The 24,985-nt window shown below is 39.3% G+C and overlaps 1 protein-coding gene across 4 annotated transcripts in view; it reads right to left on the bottom strand.

Annotated features, from left to right (window-relative positions):
- Positions 1–2,976, bottom strand: part of CRPPA (CDP-L-ribitol pyrophosphorylase A) — a 318,329-nt gene extending 315,353 nt beyond the window's left edge. For 3 of the 4 annotated variants that reach the window (XM_046021494.1, XM_046021496.1, XM_046021495.1), the window contains exon 1: positions 1,430–2,976. In XM_046021494.1, coding sequence (XP_045877450.1) covers positions 1,430–1,650 — 221 coding nt within the window. In that variant the 5' untranslated portion in view covers positions 1,651–2,976. The remainder of the gene's footprint in view (positions 1–1,429) is intronic. The other variant, XM_046021497.1, reaches the window with a different exon arrangement.
- Between the last annotated feature and the right edge of the window lie 22,009 nt (positions 2,977–24,985).

Here is a 24,985-nt window from a genome sequence, read left to right as displayed (position 1 = left end):
AAATTAAATGTAAAAAAACCCTGTATTTCGCTACACTTGGTAATTCAGCAGTTAGATTCTGAGGCTAGATTCCATTGTGTCCTGTAATACCACCTACATAATGAGCTATGCTGTCACAAGGTCTAGGATCCAATCCTGTAGTTACATGATGCATACGTGGGGAAAAGGTAGACTACAGAATGGGGAAGCATCTGGAGCTGTTTCAGGGTTTGCCTTGGTTTTAGATGGAACCACAGGCCTGATTGCTTGAATCAAGGGTGATTAGGATTCTTAATGCTTCCTTTTTCCTAACGCCAACATTCAGGAAGATAACCATACACAAAGCAACTTGGGCCCTTGGGCTTCTGTGGTATGTACAGCATGGTGGGGCAGGAAGATCTTTTCTGGAAAATGGGCTACTGTCCTTTGATGAGTAGCAAGGTAAGAGCTTAGTCTTCATCAAAGTCACCTCCAAATGATATGCTAAAAGAGGTCATCTCTCTCTCAAGCTACAAAGGTTATTTCATTTCAAGGTTTAACATCCTATCACAACACACTGGCTTCAAGACGTCTCAGCACGTTTTCCAGCAAGTCTGTGGACCTTCGAAATTGCCCTATTTCTACCCCTCCAGCCTCACGGCACTCTCAGTCATATTACTGGGTGTTAAAATATAAGTAACATGCCCCCATTTCACCTCACTGAGGCTCCCCTAATCCTTGCTACCCCCATTCCCTCTCCATTTCCCCTACAAGTCAGTGCATTTTGTAACTGCATAAAGCATATATTGGCCTTAACTTTGGAATCTCGCTCCCTTAAATCCATATACACCATTGAAAAGCTTGGATTAAATTCTGCCCCTCGGCCCACCTTCAACACTTCGTAACCAATACAGGCCCCTAAGAGATCCTCAGCTGGTGTTTATCCATGAATGTGATAAAGTAAACAAAGTTTGTTCTACATGTAGGAGTAAAACTCCAATTCACGCATGCACGGAGTGCTTGAGAGAGAGAAAGAGGCAAACAGGCAGCAGAGACTCCGGAAAGGGCTTGTCATTAGGCCACACTGGGGCTACTGTTAAAACTAAATGCCTCTTAGTCCCAGTCCACGCTCTCTCAGTCCAGCTCCACGAGCCTGGCTCCCCCCACCCCCGCCGGGGTGCCACGACTGCCACGGCCCAGAAAGGGCTCTGCGGGGCAGCCCCGCTTGTTTGCCGGTCTATCCAAGGGGCAGAGCCGCCCACCTCTGAAGTGCAAGCGAGCGCGGAGCCCGCGTCGGCGGGACAGAGCCGGTGGAGTCGGCCCCGCAGTCCGCCGAGAGAAGGCGCCAGCGCGAAGGCACCACGAGGGGCAGGTGTCGCCGGCCGCCCTAGGCGGGCCGGGAGGGAGCGGGAGGCCGGGCCGGAGCCGGAGGTTGGGCCGGGAACCGGGGGCGCGCCTGGCGCCGCATTACCTCTCCAAGGCCTGCAGGGTGTAGCTGATGAGCGGCCTCTCCAGGACGGGACAGAACTGCTTCGGGGTGGGGACGCCCATCCTCTCCCCGCTTCCCCCCGCCGGCAACACGGCAGCCACGCTGGGAGCGCGGCCCGGGTTCAGCAAAGAAGCCGCGGCAGCCGCCTCCGCGGCGCGGGAGTCGCCAGGACAAGGCCCCGATGCGGCGGGCCTGGGCTCCATGGCGGCGGGCGGCGCGGCAGGCCTAGCTCGCCCTGGGCCAAAGCGCCCGGCGGGTGCTCGGGCCCGCGGCTGGGCTAGAAGGGAAAAGAGGGAAGAGCGGGTGAGAGGGGACGGCGCCCACGGACGGAGAGCGGTGAGAGCGCAGGGAGCCGCGAGGGCCAGGGCCGCTGCGTGTCCGAAGGGGACGCTCCAGCCGCCAAGCTCCTTCTGGTGGCGTCCGCGGCCTCTGCTCCGAGCCCAGCGCCCCCGGCAGGCCTGAGTTCCGCGCCTCCTCGCTCCTCCAGCGAGCCCGCAGTCGCCTCAGGGGGAAGCCTCAACCCTCCGTACACACCGGCGGGCCCCAGGAAACTCCACAGCTGTGCGTAGGCTGTAGAGGTCGGGAAGCCCTCCAGCCCCTCTCCCCTTAAAGACATTTGCATTCAAGTCACGGGATGGAACAGAGAATTTTCTACCTTTGCTTAAGCTCTTGAGGCTTCCTGGTTCCACCTCAGGAAAGACAGGTGGATGGACAAATGCTATTATGAACCATATCTACTTAAAACCAGACTGCCACGGGTCTCAAATTTGTCTGCAAACTGGAACTATCTGGGGAGGTCTGAAAGTGCTGACACCTAGGTCCCGCCCTCAGAGATTGGGATTTAATTAGTCCGCGATGTGGCCGGAGTTTTAAAATGTTTTTCAAGATCCCCAGCTAATTCTAATGGGCCCACAGAGTCAAAGCAATGATACCAAAAATCGCTGAACAAGCGACACACAGGAGCTCATTTAATCCCCAGGAGAACCCTACTATTACTGGGGTTTTGTTTGTTTTGGTTTTGTTTTTTACAGGGAATGATAAAGGTGGTAGTACTGAAATAACTTGTGTAAAATTGCACACCTAATGGCAGAGCTGCCTTCAGGCCCTTGCACGCGGAGTTCAGGGATTCCAGGCCTGGAGCATATATGCCCTTACGGAGTGCTATCCTTGCTGGTCGTGTTTACCAGAAAAATCTAGTTGAGTATTTGCAGTGTCAGAGCCCATTGTTTTAGGTCCCTGGAATGTAAACTCCATGGGAGCAGGATACTTACTTTTTTGGTTTGGGTTTTGTGCTCAGCTCCTGGAATTTAAAAAAAAAAAAAGGTTAATAAATATGTATTGAATGAGCTAATTTAGTTTATCATAATGAAAATATGTTTATTTTTAAATATTTGCTAACTTAATCTTCACTTATAGTTAATGTAAGATTGTTTAAAAAAAAGGAATCTTTTAAGTGCTGAAAATACTATCAGGTTATAATATTCCAACCCAGTATTTTTACCCATTTTCCCCAGTTTAGGTTAAAACAAACAAAATTAAAATATAATTTTTCTTGGGGCACCTGGGTGGCTCAGTGGGTTAAACCTCTGCCTTCCGCTCAGGTCATAATCCCAGGGCCCTCAGACTGAGCCCCACATCCCGCTCTCTGCTCAGCAGGGAGCCTGCTTATCTCTCTCTCTCTCTCTCTCTCTCTCTGCCTGCCTGTTTGCCTATTTGTGATCTCTGTCAAATAAATAATAAAATTTTAAAAAATCATTTAAAAATATATAATTTTTCTTTTATTTATCAGTGATGGAACATGGTTTTTTTTTTTTAAGATTTTATTTATTATTTGACAGAGAGAGAGATCACAAGTAGTGGGGGGGGGGAGGGGGGGGGGAAAGCAGGCTCCCCGCTGAGCAGAGAGCCCAATGCAGGGCTCGATCCCAGGACCCTGAGATCATGACCTGAGCCGAAAGCAGAGGCTCAACCCACTGAGCCACCAAGGCGCCCCAGGTGCCTCTGAACATGTTTTTAATACATTCCGTACACTTGTATTTTCAGTACACAAGTTTCAATATAGAAGTACTTTCAATAAAAAGTAACAAGAAAGTACTTTTATTATAATTAGTGTTTAGCTCCATTATAATTGCAGATTACCATAGCACTGACTCTTAGCTGAAAAATAAGCTTCATAATACACTTAACTTGGTAGCACCACCACCACACCTGTGTCTGGCTTATACTAGACACTCAAGGCCTGTTGACAAACTGAATGGGTAAATGAATAAAGGAATCTATACAGAGGAGGAAATGCAAATCAAATAATTGTTTCTATTAATATTAATCTTAGCTTCCCTTCTTAATCTAATAGTGGAGTTAAAGCTATTTTTCATTTTTTTAAAGATTCATTTATTTATTGGAGAGAGGGAGAGAGAGAGAAATCACAGAGGGAGAGAGGGAGAAGCAAACTCCCAGCTGAGCAGGGAGCCCAATGTGGGGCTCCATCCCAGAACCCTGGGATTATGACCTGAGCCAAAGGCAGACACCTAACCAAATGAGTCACCTAGGCATTCCCTATTTTTCCTTAATCTTCAGCCAAAAAAAAAAAAAAAGCAAGCATAGTAATAATAGTTTTATATCAATTGCTATGTATTATAAATAATTAAATCTTTACAAAATTTTGGATGAATTGTGTTTTATTGATTTAGCTTTGTTTTCGAGAAATATATAAATTTTGCTCTGTTCACTATGAATCTTAGATCTTTTATACTGTATGTTAACAGTATTTAACAGACTTGTATTGAAAATAAAGGAAAGACTGTTCTTTGTCTATCACAGTATCAGAAGCAACATTTTTTTCTCTATCTTTTTATACAGATATAAAACATTAGTTCCTTATTATGCATACTTTGGGTAAAAAAAAAAGGTAGTTTCCATGTAGTCCTATACCAGGTTGTAACAGCCACATTACGAAATTATCTTCTCTGCAACAAGCAGCTAAAAGTGCCTACATTGGAAAGTGAGAACCTCTGTGACCCATTGGTAATAATCACTTTATGGTAAACAACGGTCAGCTGATAAGTTTAGAGAAAATAAGCCCCAACCATATCACAATGCAGAGCACAGAAAGGGGAAATTTCTTCGAGTCGTTTTCGGTCTGGGCGTCTCTGGTAGGTAAAATAATGCTTTCCCAAACTTGCCCATGTTCTAATCCCTGAAACCTGTGAACATGTTACCCAACCTTATAAAAGGAACATTCCAGCTGTAATTAAATGAGAGCCCTTCAGGTGTGGAGTGTATCCTGGGTGATCCAGGTGTGCCCAAAAGAATCACAAGTGTCCTTATAAGAGAGTGGTCAGAATCAGAGAAGTGTGAGGACTGAACTGAACTGTAGGTCACAGTGATAGAAAGCTATGAGCCAAGGATTCCAGGAGCTTCTAGAAACTGCATAGAGCAAGGAACCAAATTCTTCAAGAAATTCCAGAAAAAGAATGCCTGCCACACCATTTTTGAGATTGCTTACATCTACAACACTTAGATAATTAACTTGTTTGTTTTAAGCCACTATATTCGTGATTTGTTAAAACAAACACAGGAAACTAATACAGTTTTATACTCAGGAAAACCTCCAAACTTCTAACTTGATGCTAATCTTCAAATGAAGCTATACATGGTAGAAATAGAGTGATGTGACAGGAAAGAAAACACTGTCCATTTGACTTTACTTATGTCCCATAACTACACTCTCAGTACACTATGATTTTTAACATACTCTTTAACTATCCTGTGAATAATAAAATGTTTCAATGTACTGCAAATATTCAAAGCATGGCTTTGTTAAATGTGTACCACAATTTTATAAACTCACCTTAAAATGTCTTCATTTTTTTAATGCATATAGAAATGCCCATTGGATGAAAGTGGCTCTCATCTTCATATCCGGAAGGCCTAAAACTCCCCCTTGTTGTTTCTTTAGCAGTGTATCCTGGAAGAGTATCTCAGGGACACTATTATGGTTATTACTAAATTTAGATTAGGTTGAGTTTATTTTTTTAGTGTTAATCCAAGCATAATTATCACTGCCAATCATTCCCCTCCCTATCCATACTTACAGTTTTAATAGCATTTCTAGAGGTTAGTTGGGCTGTTGCTCACAAATGCTAATGACCAGCTTAATGGTTTACCCTTTAACTGCTGAAATAGGAGCCAAACAGGATGTATTACTGTTCTACATGGGGCAGTCCCAGTATTTCCATCAGTCTATGAATCCCAATTCCTGTTTTGCCATTTTTTCTTATGTTGTAGTCTATTAACCTCTGACCTTTAACTCATTTTTATACATAAAAAAAAAGATGCTCCACGATGAGGTCTTTCTGTGGATAATTCAAACTAAACACCATATGACAACAAGAATACCAGCTTTCATTTTCTCAAAGCTGTCTCCACTGTCTACTTTGTTTTTCTATTATAGCTAAGAAAGGCAACAATGATAAATAGCCTTAGGACTGAACGATAAACTTAATATCATTAATACGACCAAAGTTTAACTTGACACAAGAATCATTTCAAGACAATTGTTAACATATATAGTATTTGTTATGTATTTTATATATTATCATTTACATATTATAGATCATATAATAATCTTAGAAAATATATTATTGGCACTCTCTGACAGAAATTTTGATACAGTCGATCTGGAGTAGGCCCAGAAATCTGCTTTTCTTATAGTCTCCCTTAGATGAGTCTATGTAAATATTGACCAAACCTACCGTTAAGGGGTGCCTGGGTGGCTCAGTTTGTTAAATATCTGACTTTTGCTTAAGTCATGACCTCAAGGTCCTGGGTGGGAGCCCTGAGTGGAGCCCGAGGTCAGGGTTCCTGCTGTCCCGCTCCCTCTGCCCCTACTCCCTTGTGCACATGCGTGCTCTGCCTCTCAATAAATAAAATCTTTAAAAATAAATAAATAAAAATAAACCCGGATTTTTACAAAATTACACCCAATTCACTTTATATTCCATGCATGTAATTTCAAGACCTAAAGCAAGGACATGTAATACATTAAACATGCCAAATAAAACTTGCTTAAGAAATCCATTAAAATAGTTGTGTTTTATTTCCTTGTTAATTTACAAGGAGAAAGACATAAGGGAAAAATATTTAAGTGTAGGGGGGAGAATGATGTTAGAGAAATGGAGAGCTGAATTACCTTCCTCATATTTCTACAGAACGTCATTTAAAAACAAATTGCCTCTGAGAGCTACCAAAGTCCATATCTTTGACCACAACTTAAGCAGAATTGAAATTGTTGCCTAGAATTCTGCTTCTGGACACAGAACAAAGGGTACACTTCTATTGTTGGGTGCCACATAACTTCAGGAACCAAAAGAGGGGAATGATCTCTACACATAAGGAATGTGGGAGGAGAGATATCTTTGAAAAGTTTGTTTAGAAAACAAATGACTACACTGTTATGCTGTAAATAAACAAATAAAAATAAATAAAAAAAAAGAAAACAAATGACTAGTCTAGAATTGGTGGTGACTATTTTTCATAATCTGTGAAAGGGAAGAATAATCAGAATCATCAAAGAAGAGGAAAAGCTAGAAAAGGAAGATTTGCTTTTGTACAAGGGGAGATATTAACAGCAGCTATCCTTATACATTTTAACTGCAACTCATTATTAAAATAATTTTTTTTAAAGATTTTACTTATTTATTTGTCAGAGAGAGAGAGAGTGCACAAAAGGGGAGTGGCAGGCAAGAGAGAAGCAGACTCCCTGCTGAGCAAAGAGCCCCCATGTGAGGCTCCATCCCAGGACCCTGGGATCATAACCTGAGGCAAAGGCAGATATGTAACTGACTGAACCACCCAGGCGTCCCCAAAATAATTTTTTAATAAGCTTTAATGCTTCCAGAAAATTCTATTAATACTGTCTTCTGAGGAGTAAGAATTTGGACATGGCATTATGACCACAACCACCACCACCCTGAAAAAGCACAGAATAAGGATAGGATGTGAGCTGTCTGATAGAGTCTGAATGTGGGACATCATTGCCTAAGAATCTCTTAACCACGAGGATACCAAATCTTAAGCACATCAAAAGAGACTATGGTCAGGTGAAGAGAGAGACCAGTGGGATAGCAGGGTTAAGGGAGAGAAGGAAGACTGAGACACTGGTAATTCAGTTTCTTCAGTGACATCCAAAGAATATGAGGATCAAAACAAGCTTCTAATTTTTGTAAAAAAAAAAATTTTTTAATTAAAAAGTGACACTTCATTGCTCTCTAGCTTGGGGTACTTACTGGGCTAGTGACAAGGAGGAAGGGGAGAAGGTGAAGGAGAAGAAGGAAAAAGACGAAGGGAAGAAGAAGAAGCAGAGGAGGAGGAGGACAAGAAGGATGCAGAGTTTGGGCAGATGCTGGAAATTCTAGTTAGAACAATAACCTAGACATGCTTAGACAAGAAGCACTTAGTGGTGACAGAGAGACAATGTTTCATGTAGAAATAACTTGCGGCAGATCGCAAAGGGGGAGAAATTAGGTCATTCTGTTGTTTACATTGTATGTGAATAGAAATAATTTAAATAGAAAAGTTAAGTATTTCCATTTGTGACCATGGCTACTGCTAATTGGTTTAAGACAGAAGTGAAAGAATGAATGAATAAATGGAAGAATGTTAAATGTGCTAGTGGATATAAACCTGAATACATAAAGACCAATTTTCATTTAGTCTTCAGAAACATTTGAATGCTTAAAACTATTCCCAAATGGAAAAAAAAAAAATTCCAATTTTAAGTTTGCACTCATTCTTCTCACCCCAACTTCATAGTTCTTCTCTCTCTACTATCATTCATTACTTTTTTTTTAAAGATTTTATTTATGTATTTGACAGAGATCACAAGTAGGCAGAGAGGCAGGCAGAGAGAGAGGAGGAGGCAAGCTCCCTGCTAAGCAGAGAGCCCGATGTGGGGTTTGATCCCAGGACCTAGGATCATGACCTGAGCTAAAGGCAGAGGCTTTAACCCACTGAGCCACCCAGGTGCCCCCTATCATTTGTTTCTTAAAAGACCTCAAGACCTTGACAAAAGATTAGAAGGAAAAACACTTCCCCTTTTGTCAAAGCTTTCCTTAGCAATTACTCTCTCCTAACTTCATAAAAATCCATGATTATTATTAACTGCTATAGTACAATAACAAAAATTTGCACAAACTAGCCAACACTGGCCCTGGGCAAATGTTCACATTTCTGTTATGTATGTCGTTGGCCCTCCTGGCATCTTGCCTTCCTGATCCTTTTCCCGTTCTCCCCACTATCTCCTGAACTGGGTATCTCACCATCAGCTCTGCTGACCAGTAGTTCATCTGTGGCTTTCACCTGTGGGCTCAACCCTGCCAGTCCTGACTAGGCCTAGCAGCGCCATCCTGTGGGAGGGTTCCGTTCTGAATTTATCTTATTGTCTAGAAGAACTGCCTTACTGTTCATGGGGTGTATCCAGCTTCTGGCAACTTCTTCTTGCTTAGAATTCCCCATCCTGGCGCCTGGATGGCTCAGATGGTTAGGTGTCTGCCTTCGGCTCAGGTCATAATCTCCAGGTCCTGGAATGAGCCCCACATCAGGCTCCTGGCTGGCTCAACAGGGAGCCTGCTTCTCCCTCTCCCTCTGCCTCTCTCCCTGCTTGTGTGTTCTCTGTCTCTCTCTTCTCAAATGAGTAAATAAAATCTTTAAAAATATATATACAATTCCCCATCTCTTTGGCATAGGGTGAAATAGGACCCCAATTTGAATGGAAAGTCTTAAGTCACCAGAAGGCTAATTTCCAATTAATTGGCTGGATAACTTCTCTGAAAAAGTTAATCACATAAAAACAGATGCCACCACCGTGTCAAGCCTATGAATTCTGATGCCTGGGTTTCCTTGGGATGTTCTATAAACTGGCCTTAATTTATCTCCCATAGCCACTGGCTGCTGCTGCTAAGATCAAGGATTGTTCGGGTTGTGACACTAAGGCCATTCTACCCAACTAAACCTGGATCTCAAAATGATGAAAATCTTACCATCTCATTTATCTTGGAGAATGACAACTAGTAAAAGTTGGGACATTCCCATTTTAGTAAATATCAGAATCATAATCTAAAAACATGATATTTGGGGCACCTGGGGGACTTAGTCTGTTGAGCATCCAGCTCTTGGTTTCAGCTCAAGTCATGATCTCATGGGTTGGGGGATTGAGCCCCATACTGGGCTCCACGCTCAGCAGGAAGTCTGCTTAAAGATTCCATCCTTCTGCCCTTCCCTCACTCATGTGCATGTGTGTGCTCTCTCTCTTTCTCTCTCATGGTCATAGACAAATACTTAAAAAATAAAAATAAATAAAAATAAAAACATCTTCTTTTAACTCAGGAAACTTCCAAGGCCTAGAAATAATAACAAGAACTCAAGGAACATACTTTGCACATGAGGCCAATGTGAGTCTAATCTTAAAAATTATCCACTTACTAGTCTTTATTTTGAATGGATGGTCGAAGATAAGTGTGATATGTAATTGCTAAATCAGATTAAATTCTGGAGAACAAGAAGTATATTATTTTAGAACTTTCTTTCCAGTTGTCTATTGCTTTACAACAGACCATTCCTAAACTCAGAGTCTTAAAATAACCATTTTATCGCTTTCAATTCTGTAGGTCAGGAATTTGGCTTGGGTTGAATGAAGACAGCTCATCTCCCTGTCCTTTGGGGTTGACTGGGGAAGTTCAGCTGAGGCTGTAGAAGGATCCAAAATGGATTCATTCATGGGTTTGGGGCCTTGGTGCTGGGTTACTGGCTGGGGCATCTCAGTTCCCTTCACGTGATCTTTCTCCAACATGATACCCTGGCCTTCTGTACATAGCAAATGGGTTCTAAGAAATCAAAAGTATATTGCACTAGGTCTCTTAGATTCTATGTCCAGGACTGGCAGAGCATTACTTCTTTCTCATTCTTTTGGTCAAAAGAAGTCACAAGACCAGCCCAAATTCAACAAAAGGGGAAATGGCTCTATACCTTGATGCAAAGGATAGCACACACAGGGAAAGGAGAAATTAGTAATGACCATCTTTGCAGACAACCTTCTAAAGGCAGCAGTCACCCATTATGGGGATTCATAAGTCTTTAGATCAGGGTAACGTCTACTCAAATTTACAGACTCATAGATTACTGGCCACAGCAGAGCAGAGGATTCTAAGGTAATTTCTAAGAGAGAAAAGGGTCAAAGAAATGCAGGGCGATCCCAATGGCCTTATCTGTTCTTTGGAATTTGTTTCTACTGATTATACTATAAGCTATCAATAACTATCCAAAACCATCCTTTCTACCATCATAAAAGCCAAAACTAGAGCTACAATGTTAGTCAAATGAACACGTAGCAAAGAAATTATTTCTACTATGCAATGAAGCCCTTATTGTTACACATACCAAGTGGTAGTCCAAAAACTGATTTCCAAGATCTGACAACTTTTGGTCTCTCTCGTAAAAGAAGCTTTCCTCAGAACCATACTGTGTCAGCTAGCACTTTATTATAGGGCAAATGGTGGTGGTGACAGTTTTTCATTATTTGTATTTTCTTTTACTTTTTAAATTTTAATCACAAGTGCTAATTCAACTTTAATCAGTTAAAACTATTTCAAATGGTTTTAATGGTGTCTTAATTTAGAATTCAATAAAACTAAAAATATGAGGAAGTACTTGCAATAACAGAGATGACAAACACAATTCTTTGGAAGTCTATGAACAATTTGGAAAGCGACTTCCTTTACTCCCAAACTGAAAACTAAGCTCTATTACAATCTGTTGTGGCCATTTATTCTTTAAAAAAAAAAAAAAGCCATTTCTACAAAATGATATGGGTTTTCATTTTCTTCAGCTATAGTTAAAGATTCAGCCAACCAAGAATTTCTAAATATTAAACCTACACTACCTTGGAAAGAGGGCCAAAGCGTCTAATATCTATTACAGATGCACAAACTTGATTCATTGGAATGACTCCCTGGTTTTCAATTTTTTATAAACAACACCCTGGTGGTAACACTTGGAGAAAAATAATGCACGTGCCTAATTTCTCTCATATGGACAGGGGATCCCATTTCAACTACCTTGTTTCTCTGAATTAGACCTCTCTTTTCAAATCATATATGCCACATTTGAACTGTGAATTGTTTCTTCATATTTTAGGATTAGAACTGGATTCAGCAGTTCTGAGAGCCTGGTCCCCAGTTCCAAATTTTCTGAAGAGTAAGTGGCAAGTTTATAAGTAAATGTGTCAGGCCAGGAAACAGTGGAAGAAACTGTCAACAGATGGGGAAAATCAGATGGTGTCAGAGAGGGAGGATGACTTTGAATTTGGCCCTATTCAAACTTCTGATCCTACTCCATGTGGAAAGAGACCCCCATCGTAATAACAGCAGCTAAGGCAACGGCAGCTGATGAGCTAGAAACTTGGGAGGTGAAAAACAGTTCCACGTCCTTCTTGGCACAAAATACAGATAAGGAGTTCTCAGAGAGACTACACATCAAAATCATCTGTTGGGCTTTTACAGGTGCAAATGCTGAATGGGATTCTGAAGGGACAGCTTAAAAGTTCTAATTACGATGAGCACCTCTGTCGGCGGTCACTGTACTAGATTATACACAAAGGTGAAAAACCTGATTGGTTTGCATGATGGATTGACCACTGAATCAAGGGAGAGGTCCACTTTTTCTCTGTGGTTCCATAACCTTGTTGAGTAATTACAGCTAATTATAGGTGTTGCCTGCAAAGGACAGTTTTATGTGTTTATATCAATAATTCTTTCAGGTCTCACAACTGTGTGTGTGAAACGAAGTTGATCATTACTGCCTTTTTGCTGATGGGGAGCCTGACATTAGTGACTTGACAAAAGAGGTGGTGGGCTGTGGTGCCAGCGCTGTGTAAACTACGCAGACCTCCAAAGAGGTCAAGGTTTTCAGTTTGTTCTCAGTACTCTTCATAGTGAGGTTCTGCTCTTTACTGCTGATCTTGACCAAATTTTACAATAAACTGTTCTTCAGTGAATGATAAGCAATATCTCCTACAGCACACACTCATAAAATTCGATGAGCTAAGTTTTTTCTAGAAGCATAGAAGGCATTGAAAAGTATAAGATGCCTTAGAAATCAAGATTTCTTTTCATTGTGAATGATGGCCCTTACATCATCATTCAAGAACATAAATTAAATTTTTTCTCCAAATATTACTACTTCCCCTTTTCTTACCTGACTTCAACATTTTCTATTAATTTTAAATTTTCATTTCAAAAATTGTCTGACATAAGCCACCATAGCTCTTCTTGAATAGAAGTGTATTACAAATAAATTGAAATTGAGTTCCACATTCATGATGAAATATTGTCCCAAATTTCACAGTGACTCAACTTTTAATGGCCTTTGTTGTTGAATTTGAAAAAAGTTTTTTAAAAGTCTTAAACATGTTCAATTGTTTTTTTTCAAACATCCCCGGTATAACACAGAGACATCACTACCCTTTACAAAAACAATACTTTCATTTCCTAGCTTGTCCTAGCATAATATCCCGGGACCAAATCCACCGTGTTGCAAAATTTCAGGAGACACAAGGCCTAGGAAATACGCTGCAAATTTTGCCTCCTAAAGTGGGGTAATGCAATGGTACAGACAAAAACTTTCATTTATTATTCTATTGCTTGTTGTTAACTAATTTTAGAAGACTGCGAAAGTTTTTGTGTGTGTATATTAGGTTTGGGATTTTACAAAACTGATTTTATATGCTTAAATCACATGTTTTAAATCCCTCAAAGAAAGGATGAATTAAAATTTGCTTATTTTTTCCTGGTAAAAACTATTCACTGAGCTAACATCTAAAAAATTGAATTTTATCCCAGGTTTGAAGTGGAAAATTGTTTTCTGTGAAGGAAGATTTTGTTCAAATTATTAAAAAGTAATTAAAATGGAGCTCCACTAAGGAGTTTGTTGTGGGAGAGAAAGTGATCTCTTCTTCATGAATGATAGCTAAATATTTTCATAAAGTAGTGTAGTTATTGCAACAACACAAATTATATTAATAGCTAGTTGGGCATTGAAATAAAATGTTGCTGGTTCAAACGTTCCCCTTTTAATTAAGTTTGTCGCATGAATGGAATAAAATCTAACTATTTCTCCTTTTTGTGCTTCTGGGACAGAGATCCATTTGTTCAAAATTTTCTTGCTTATAATCACTAGCATTCAAACTCTTTTGTTGTAATGTTGTCAACAAGCTGAGAAGCACAACTGAGATACAAACTAGCAAAAGTGAACATAAGAAACTTATATCAGGGTGCCTGGGTGGCTCAGTGAGTTAAGCCTCTGCCTTCAGCTCAGGTCGTGATCCTAGGGTCCCAGCTCTCTGCTCGGCAAGGAGCCTGCCTTTCTCTCTCCGCCTGCCTCTTTGTCTATTTCTGATCTCTCTCTCTCTGTGTCAAGTAAATAAAATCTTAAAAACAAAACAAAACACCTTGTATCTCTCGAGTGTTTGATAGAGGAATTTATGACCAGAGTCTGAATATCAAGGTTTTTTTAGATTGCTGATTATTCACTCATAGTTTAAAAGATGCCTAGGACTCAATACAATACCATGTCCACTGTACCACTCACCCATGTTGACTGCCCCCTTTTAATACTTGTTTATAATCATCTATTATAAATAGTGATCTCCAAAGAAAGGTATGCTTACCCTCAAAGTTGTGCAAGATCATCCATTAGGCAACAGAAAGTAAATACTAAAACTTGTTTGCATTTGCTTTCATTTTCATCTTTTTTAAAAATTTTGTTTTTTGTGAGTTTTGCAATGTATTAACATTAGTAATAACAGCAGTTGTATCCTAGCTAAAAGTGTTTTTACATGTACATTGCTAGTGCATGCTCAAAATTTTTTAGTGATAGAGGTACTCATCCAGCAAAATTTAAAGCCAGTGCTCCATAGTTCTGTACTCATTTTAACACTTAAGTAATGACTGGATCTTCCTGGGCCCCTACCTTCTTTATGACTTTAGGTGAGTTACTAAATTCCTCTATGGGCAAAATATAACCAGTAATGATGTATTATGAGGATGTAGGGATGACTGTATCCGTTTTATGAAGAGTTTTTTAAGAGATAAAGAGCAGTTCAAATGTGTGGGAACACCCTGAGAGCAGACAATAGGTCACTTTTGTATCCCCGAGACTTCTTCCAGGGGCTGGCAATTAGAACATGTTCTATAAATAGATAAATAAATGAATGAATGAGGGTCTGTATATCATTAATATTCTTATGGGAAAGAGCAAGATGTGGTTTGACACATAAATGGTCATAAATAAGAAGAAACAAGGTAAGTCTTGCTCCAACCCTTGCTCTTTGATTTTTGAAAAAGTCATTCACTTTTGCGGAGCTCAGTTTCTTCCTTCATAAAGGAGCCACGATCATATCATTTTCCACTCTTACCTCACAGGGTAGTTTTCAGAACAAAATTTATGTGAGTCTTAGAGATGAAATTTTGTCATAAGCTCTAAAGTAAACTCTACGCTAACATTGGTGATTATGTTTGTGGTTTCTATCATCTTCTGCTAAATTGTGCTCAAGTGGAAGGAAAGGTTCCTCCCTGCCTCGTGTTTTTGTTACATTCCCTTCAGGATCTAACACAATGCTTTGCCCATAATAAATTCTTAAAAAAAAAAAAAAAAAAAAAAAGCCAGGGGTGGTGGGGTGGGGGGATGGGGAGGTTAAAGAATGGTGGCCTTCTGTTTCCAAGCCTGCCTATGCTTTTGAACAAAAAGATTGTGGTGTTTGAGGGGTTCCAACCAGTACCAACTTGTGTCCCCCCCAAGCACTTTTTATCAGTAAAAAGGCAAAGCATGTACTGAAGAGAATGCTTGATTTATACCTGCCTAGGCAATCAACCTGCCACCCACAGGAGTGTTGGTAGTTTGGCAGTTAATCAGCAAGGCAATTTTTGTGCTCTATTCTCTGCTCACGATCCTTTGAGTTTGCTCCATAATGGTGCTCCTTTGTCATTTTGTCCCATAATGAAATCTCTGTGGATAGAGAATTTATCTGTATCTCCACAGCAATTCCAGGGCTAGAGCAATGCCCGATATATCCAGGTGCTCAAAAAATACACTTGTTGGAAAATGAATTAAACTTGAAATGAAGACTATGTGTACTTAACTAAAAAGATGAGGTATTTACCAAACCATTAATTTGATTTAGTTCAGTAAAAGTTCCCCCCAATTTCTGTCTTTATAGAAAAGATTGGACAGTAAAAGTCAACAACTGGAGTTTGTGCTAAATTCTTTTCCAGTGTTTTAAACTACCTCCCCATATTCAAATAACATTACAATTACTGTCCTGCATTTATGTGTATACATATTTGTTTTAAATGTACATAAATAATGGGCATCCTTGCAGTTAAAACCCAGTTCTAGCTAAGCTTCTATTTTTTTAAGGACCACAATTTCATGTTTGATGAAAAGGGGAAAAGAAATCACTGTTTGAACATCCATTCTTAAGGATGTACCTTTCTTTGAACCAATTACACCTTTTTCCAAATTAATTTTACACAAAAACCAAAGAGGTTATATAATGAATTTTGTGGTCTAACCACTCAAGACATCATTATCTTTACTTTCAGAAATGGTATCATGAACTTGAAGATTAGAAAATATCTCGTTTTTGGTACTGTTTAAATGTGTTTTCTTTAAGACTCAAATTTCAGATACAATATTTCTCACTTTGTTAAATTTCAATTTTTTGAAACTTATTATCTCTACAAGGTTTATAAAATAAGAATACTAAGAGGCTCAAAGTTGTGCACATTTACACAATTGACCAATTAAATTCCTTTCTCTTTCTCTTTTCTCAGCCTGCCCACCACTTGGTGAGTCCATTAATAAGGAATGGATTGACCAAAAAGTCAAGAAGTGAGAGGAGAGGCAAAGTCCTGGGTAAAAAGAACTAGACAATTAGATCCCGTACTTGGATCCAAGAGCTGACTTAAAATAGCTCTTTTCAAAGAGGACTTTAAATTGCTGTCTCCTTACCAGTCTGGAGAATTCAATTTGTCAAGATTAGTTGATTCTCGTACAGATAATGTAAACTGACAGTAAGCAACATGTAAGGGTCTGGTGACCAAGCCAAGAAATTTGGTAGCATAGGGTAAGTGGAAATGAATCTTTTTCTAATCAGGATTACATTTCTTAGACATTGCTTAGCCTGTTACATATTAACAGCATGTTTTAAACAGATTTTGTGCTTTTTAAAGCTGTTATAATTATAAAAAAGATTTTTTTCCTGCTCACACATTAATTTATGAGAAAAAGTGATGATGAAGTCTTAGTTATTGACTCATGTTCATATCCTAAGATGCCAGGGATTTTCACAGGCCGATTGGCATAATTAAACTTCTTTTGGGTGGATGACTAAATTAGGCTCAAAAAGAACTTAATTTAGAGTTTAATCTATAAATATTCATTTACTACAATACAGTGGAGCTATTTTTTAAGTGACAGATGCTACTCTCATTATTAAATATATGCAATAGATTTTACAGATACCAAAGAACATAGCCAAGAAAAAAATTCTTTTTTTCTGAAAACTGAAAAAAAAAGAGATTTGTGCAATATCTAGATCTCAACTAGCAAAAACTAATTAATTAATAGGTCTAAATTATGCTTATCTACAACGAAGCCAAAGTACCAGCTTCCCAGATGTTTTTAATGTCACCCATCCCATTATAAGTCCTCAAATGCTGACAGTACCTCCTCTGGGGCAGGGGAGATATAAAAGAGAACAGATGCTAGCAGAATGGGGAAGTGACGCCATAGGCATGTTGGACAAAATAATTAGAGATCTTAAAGCAGGAATATGCAAGGAGCATTGCATAATCGCACATTACTGAACAATGACAACAATCCACTGACCAGTCTACAACATCTTCCATTAGAGTGGGACACCTCCCTTTTAATGAGTACTCTTAGTACTGGAAGGCAAATGGCACTTTTGAATAGCCAGATGTTCTGTTTATATTGACTTCCATTGTCAAACAAGGGATCGTCAACAAAACAAAGGATCATTTGCTTTGTTTTATTTTGTGTGCTTTCCCCACTGAAGATACTTGATTAAGATTTGCTACACTCTTTTCACTTCCTTCCTTGCACTTTCTGCTATTTATCTTTTTTAAAAATTTCTTATTTGCCACTCTAAACTGTAAACTACCCATGATCATTTTTCTTAGGGAGGGAAACATTTTTTAAATCAAATTATAATATTCGTGAAGAAAAGTACACATATCCTTAGTGCAGAGGTCAACAAACCTTCACAACTTGAACACAACTGTATAACAAGTACCCAAATTAAAGAACAGAAGATTAACAACATGCCAGAAGACTCTTGGTACTGTTCTAAGTTGTTACACCCTAAACGTGAATGTTTCTGACTTCTAAAAGCTAAGATTTCTTTTGCCTCTTCTTGGACTTACTAACAATAAAATTATGTGGTGTGTACCATTTTGAGTTGGGCTTCTTTTGTTCAACATAATTTTTATGAGAATCATATTGTTTTGTATAGTTATAAACCACCCTTATTGTTCCAGGTTATTACTTGTGTGAAGACACCCCCATTTATCCATTCTACTGCTGATTTGCATTTGGGTAATTTCTATTTAGAACTATTTCAAATAATACTGCTATAAATATATGTTCATGAGAAACACGTCTTTTGGTGAACACATGTATGCGTCTCTGTGGTATACACCAAGCACTGTAATTGTTGGCCCATCCGGTATGCATATGTTCAACTTCAGTAGATATGCCACACAGTTTTCCAAAATAGTTAAACCGATTTCCACTTCTACCAGTAGTATGCAAATGATGAATCATATCTGATTTGTTCATCAGTGTATATCCTGCACCTGTCATAGTGCTGAGCACCTAGCAGGCACTCAAGATGTTATGGCTGAATACATTCAATTCATAGGTGTTAGAGGTATCCAAATGACTATTGGCTTTTCATTCATGTTTCAGGTTTGTAGACGCCAAACCAGTTTCCAGCCCATTTCACAATTTTGCCAAAAGACACCCCTGCAAAAAGATCTCCTCACCGAAGGCCATTTTCAGGCACAAATAGCCCATGCAATGGAATAAATGATAGCACTTTGACGGAATATGGATATGTTAGTTAGCACGAGAGAGCATGTTAGTCTCATCTTTTCCAGCTTCTCCTTACGTAGCTGAAGTCACAGCGACCTTAATAAATCAAAGTAGGTGCCCTAAAATTAAAAAGGTATCCTTGGGATTCATAAGTGGATATATGCTTTATTTCTTTAAAACTTTGGGTTAAATGATTATTTGATTTGTATAAAATGTGTTTTGCCAAGAACAGATTGGAGATTCTATTTCATTATAAAATTCATATTTTTACTTCACTGCCCTCCAAAACACTTTCATCCTTTTCCTTTCTTAAATAAAACAAATCATTTTTGTCAGTGTAAAATATTGCTTAGATTTTCTCTTTGGGATGGGATTTGTTCTCTATTTTACACAGTCTGATCAAAATCAGTTCTAAGGATCAGTGGGGTTTTTTGGATGAACTTTTTACTTTATTTTATTTTAAATTATTTATTTATTTATTTGACAGGCAGAAATTATAAGTAGGCAGAGAGCCAGGCAGAGGGAGGGGAAGCAGGCTCCCTACCAAGCAAAGAGGCCAATGTGGAGCTCGATCCCAGGAGTCTGGAATCATGACCTGAGCCAAAGGCAGAGGCTTTAACCCACTGAGCCAACCAGGTGCCCCAGAGGAAATTTTTATTCGTTCACTTCTTTTTATCAAATGCAGCTAACAAAATCATGTGGAAGAGTAATCAAGTTTTCAGTCTTTCATCTAAAGAATAGGTACTTTATAATACACAAATGAAAACTGAGAGAAATTTGATTCAAATTTACTATGCTCTTCCTCAACAACTACAAATACACTGAGGAGGGTTGAGTCTGAAGAGTTCCAAGGTCTGAGACATAGACTGGATTCGGATGAAGGTATGTGTAGTACATTCTACTAATTGCATCGAATCTTTGCCCCTTCTAGAGTATCAGTAGCCTCTGGCATATTACCTGCAGTTTCCTCCAGTAAAGAAGCACAGTATAGTTCCCCACACTTTAAATTTAGTTATGTGCCTTTCTTTAGAAAATAGAATGTAGGAGGACATGAGTTCCCGAAGGCTTAAAAAGTACCTGTGCTACTAAGCTTACTCGAGCCTCTCCTACAAACCTCTCCATGAGATACCCAGCTAGCTGGCCGGTTCATGCAGGAAGCCGTGAGACATGAAGAACAGAGCCCAACTACCCCAGCTGAGCCTAGTCTGTATCAGCTGAACTGCCATCGTCCTCCAGATAAAGAAATGAGTCCAGCTGTTCTCAACCATGCTAATCCAAAACCCATCCAGATCAACTGACCTCCAGAAAATCCTTAGACATGTGATCTAAATAAGTTCTTATTATTTTATGCCATTGGAATTTTGTGATTGTTGTAATGGAGTGGCATTGAAGACATAATTAAATGACACAGGATCATTAGGTATGCACAGCTTGATTACCACCATGTTTCCCAGAAGATGGTAAAAGGGGCAGGTCACAGCAAGGGCGACTTGTCAGTAGTTATGAGGCTTATCCAAGTTATAACTAGAGAGAGTCTTAAAGACAGGACTACACTTCAGCATATAAAGAGCTTAGAGATCACATTCTGTTCTAGCAACAGGAAAAAAACAAACAAACTGAAAAATCATCAAGTCTTTTTAGATCTACCAGAGAAATGAGGTCATGGGGCATACCGCTAGCTCAAAAATGACTTTTATAAATGTCTTACAGATTGGAATCCTTTCTACCCTTCTAATCTTACTACTAACACATTTTATGTGCCCTGTTTGTCTTTCCAGAAAAAGACCAGCTCCTGTGTAAGAGTAAACCGTTTACTCACTTTAGGCCATTCTTAGGGCCCATTAGATCTCAGGTCTCATCGCTAGTAGAAAAAGACAACTATTTCAAGAAATAACATGTTGTAGAAAGTAAGGGCTAAAGTGAAGAACTGTCTAGACTCTCCCAGGTTTCATCGAATTAAAACAATATGTCAATATTGACACATTTTTGGTTATGGTTTGAAAACAGATTTCTGTGTGAACATCCTTAAAATAAGTGTAGGACTAAGAAAGAAGGAAAAAATCAAAATACTACTGCCTGACTCAACTAACCCTATGTTGATGTAGAAAACCATATCAAAGAGAGCATGCATCAGTTAGACTTGCACAAAAACGTACTTTGTTTCATCCACATTGCTAAGATTTTTCTGGTTTATTAGACAATGGATCTTGTGTTAAGAGCAGGGTATACACACTGTAATTAGTCATCTGTCTGGGCTTCAAAAATCTGCTTGAGATGCTGATTTCACCTCTCAAAAGGACTGAACAATAGAATCAAGAAATGTAGACGGGAACTGCAAGTGTGAAATAATGAGTTGAAATAATGAGCCTGGAGAAAGTTGGAAAGAAATAAGAAACATTGGGGAAAACACCATCCACATGAAATAGACTTTCCGTAAATCCTTGACAGAGGCTGGATCCAATCTTTGCACCGAATGGCCTCTTCCATCAAGCCTCACCAGCACTTTTTTTTCTGTTAATTAATTTACAGCTGTCTGTGTAGCATTCGTCTGCTGCAGTGAGATCCCAACCAGCCAGGAATCAGGGATTGTGCAAGGCCTACCATCAGCAGGAGGGAGGAGTTGTAGCCATGCCTTCTTGCAACAGTTTGGGAGACATTTCCCATGGTGTCAAGAAGAAGAAGTGGCACTGCTAGCTATCTTGCTTTGTCAACGGGGTCTCGACTGCCTCTGTCTATCTCATAGCAACAGTCAATCCCAACTCCCTCATCCACTAAGGAATTCCCTGGTTTGGAAAAACAAGAGGAATTCTTCCTTACCAGGTGCCTACCCACTTATTACATAAGAACTATGCAGATGGTACAAAACATGGCTTACCTCTTCAAGAAATTTCAATCTAAATGAAGGGGAAAAAAAGTGATGTACACAAAACCTTATGTAATTAAATGGTCGAGTATGTGGTTGCAATAGATGAGATAGGCATTCAGTAGAATGATTTCTTTTTTTTTTTTTTTTTTTTTCTCATTTAAAATTATTTAATTTGGAGAAAACATTCCAATGCCATAAATAATTATTATTATTTTTTTTTCCCTTTTTATTTATTTATTTTTTTTTCAGCGTAACAGTATTCATTCTTTTTGCACAACACCCAGTGCTCCATGCAAAACGTGCCCTCCCCATCACCCACCACCTGTTCCCCCAACCTCCCACCCCTGACCCTTCAAAACCCTCAGGTTGTTTTTCAGAGTCCATAGTCTCTTATGGTTCGCCTCCCCTCCCCAATGTCCATAGCCCGCACCCCCTCTCCCAATCCCACCTCCCCCCAGCAACCCCCAGTTTGTTTTGTGAGATTAAGAGTCATTTATGGTTTGTCTCCCTCCCAATCCCATCTTGTTTCATTTATTCTTCTCCTATCCCCCTACCCCCCCATGTTGCTTCTCCATGTCCTCATATCAGGGAGATCATATGATAGTTGTCTTTCTCCGATTGACTTATTTCACTAAGCATGATACGCTCTAGTTCCATCCACGTCGTCGCAAATGGCAAGATTTCATTTCTTTTGATGGCTGCATAGTATTCCATTGTGTATATATACCACATCTTCTTGATCCATTCATCTGTTGATGGACATCTAGGTTCTTTCCATAGTCTGGCTATTGTAGACATTGCTGCTATAAACATTCGGGTACACGTGCCCCTTCGGATCACTATGTTTGTATCTTTAGGGTAAATACCCAGTAGTGCAATTGCTGGGTCATAGGGTAGTTCTATTTTCAACATTTTGAGGAACCTCCATGCTGTTTTCCACAGTGGTTGCACCAGCTTGCATTCCCACCAACAGTGGAGGAGGGTTCCCCTTTCTCCACATCCTCGCCAGCATCTGTCATTTCCTGACTTGTTAATTTTAGCCATTCTGACTGGTGTGAGGTGATATCTCATTGTGGTTTTGATTTGTATTTCCCTGATGCCGAGTGACGTGGAGCACTTTTTCATGTGTCTGTTGGCCATCTGGATGTCTTCTTTGCAGAAATGTCTGTTCATGTCCTCTGCCCATTTCTTGATTGGATTGTTTGTTCTTTGGGTGTTGAGTTTGCTAAGTTCCTTATAGATTTTGGATACTAGCCCTTTATCTGATATGTCGTTTGCAAATATCTTCTCCCATTCTGTCAGCTGTCTTTTGGTTTTGTTAACTGTTTCCTTTGCTGTGCAAAAGCTTTTGATCTTGATGAAATCCCAATAGTTCATTTTCGCCCTTGCTTCCCTTGCCTTTGCCGTTGTTCCTAGGAAGATGTTGCTGCGGCTGAGGTCGAAGAGGTTGCTGCCTGCGTTCTCCTCAAGGATTTTGATGGATTCCTTTCTCACATTGAGGTCCTTCATCCATTTGGAGTCTATTTTCGTGTGTGGTGTAAGGAAGTAGTCCAATTTCATTTTTCTGCATGTGGCTGTCCAATTTTCCCAGCACCATTTATTGAAGAGGCTGTCTTTTTTCCATTGGACATTCTTTCCTGCTTTGTCGAAGATTAGTTGACCATAGAGTTGAGGGTCGATTTCTGGGCTCTCTATTCTGTTCCACTGGTCTATGTGTCTGTTTTTGTGCCAGTACCATGCTGTCTTGATGATGACAGCTTTGTAATAGAGCTTGAAGTCCGGAATTGTGATGCCACCAACTTTGACTTTGTTCTTCAATATTCCTTTGGCTATTCGAGGTCTTTTCTGGTTCCATATAAATTTTAGGATTATTTGTTCCATTTCTTTGAAAAAAATGGATGGTATTTTGATAGGGATTGCATTAAATGTGTAGATTGCTTTAGGTAGCATAGACATTTTCACAATATTTATTCTTCCAATCCAGGAGCATGGAACATTTTTCCATTTTTTTGTGTCTTCCTCAATTTCTTTCATGAGTACTTTATAATTTTCTGTGTATAGATTCTTAGTCTCTTTGGTTAGGTTTATTCCTAGGTATCTTATAGTTTTGGGTACAATTGTGAATGGGATTGACTCCTTAATTTCTCTTTCTTCAGTCTTGTTGTTGGTGTACAGAAATGCAACTGATTTCTGTGCATTGATTTTATATCCTGACACTTTACTGAATTCCTGTACAAGTTCTAGCAGTTTTGGAGTGGAGTCTTTTGGGTTTTCCACATATAGTATCATATCATCTGCGAAGAGTGATAGTTTGACTTCTTCTTTGTTGATTTGGATGCCTTTAATTTCTTTTTGTTGTCTGATTGCTGAGGCTAGGACTTCTAGTACTGTGTTGAATAGCAGTGGTGATAATGGACATCCCTGCCGTGTTCCTGACCTTAATGGAAAAGCTTTCAGTTTTTCTGGAAGAAATGGATGCATTCCTAGAGACATATAAACTACCACAACTGAACCAGGAAGAAATAGAAAACCTGAACAGGCCCATAACCAGTAAGGAGATTGAAACAGTCATCAAAAATCTCCAAACAAACAAAAGCCCAGGGCCAGACGGCTTCCCAGGGGAATTCTACCAAACATTTAAAGAAGAACTCATTCCTATTCTCCTGAAACTGTTCCAAAAAATAGAAATGGAAGGAAAACTTCCAAACTCATTCTATGAGGCCAGCATCACCTTGATCCCAAAACCAGACAAGGATCCCACCAAAAAAGAGAACTACAGACCAATATCCTTGATGAACACAGACGCAAAAATTCTCGCCAAAATACTAGCCAATAGGATTCAACAGTACATTAAAAGGATTATTCACCACGATCAAGTGGGATTTATTCCAGGGCTGCAGGGTTGGTTCAACATCCGCAAATCAATCAATGTGATAGAACACATTAATAAAAGAAAGAACAAGAACCATATGATACTCTCAATAGATGCTGAAAAAGCATTTGACAAAGTACAGCATCCCTTCCTGATCAAAACTCTTCAAAGTGTGGGGATAGAGGGCACATACCTCAATATTATCAAAGCCATCTATGAAAAACCCACCGCAAATATCATTCTCAATGGAGAAAATCAGTAGAATGATTTCTATTTCCATTTCGAAAGAGTTGAATTGTTCATCCAAGGTTTATGTGCTGTATGATAATAGAAATAGTTTAGTAATCAGACTGGTATAACTTGTATGTAACTTGTAGTTTCACCTATGGAAAGCAAATACAAAACGAGACAAAAAAATGATCAATATCTAACTCCTATTTTAAAAGACCAAGTCGTACTTTATTCCTAGTACAGAATAATATAAAAAAATGAAGATTTTCACCTATAGAAACAGAAATTCTAATGTTTCTCGTGTTTCTTCCTTTCCTCATATAAAAAAGACACAAATGGAGAGTTAATATCCATATTAAATATAAGCATTAATTAGGAATGTAATGTATTATTAAAACAA

Source organism: Meles meles, chromosome 10, assembly GCF_922984935.1.
Source record: "Meles meles chromosome 10, mMelMel3.1 paternal haplotype, whole genome shotgun sequence".
NCBI lineage: Eukaryota > Metazoa > Chordata > Mammalia > Carnivora > Mustelidae > Meles > Meles meles.
This window is presented reverse-complemented; position numbering and strand designations above follow the sequence as displayed.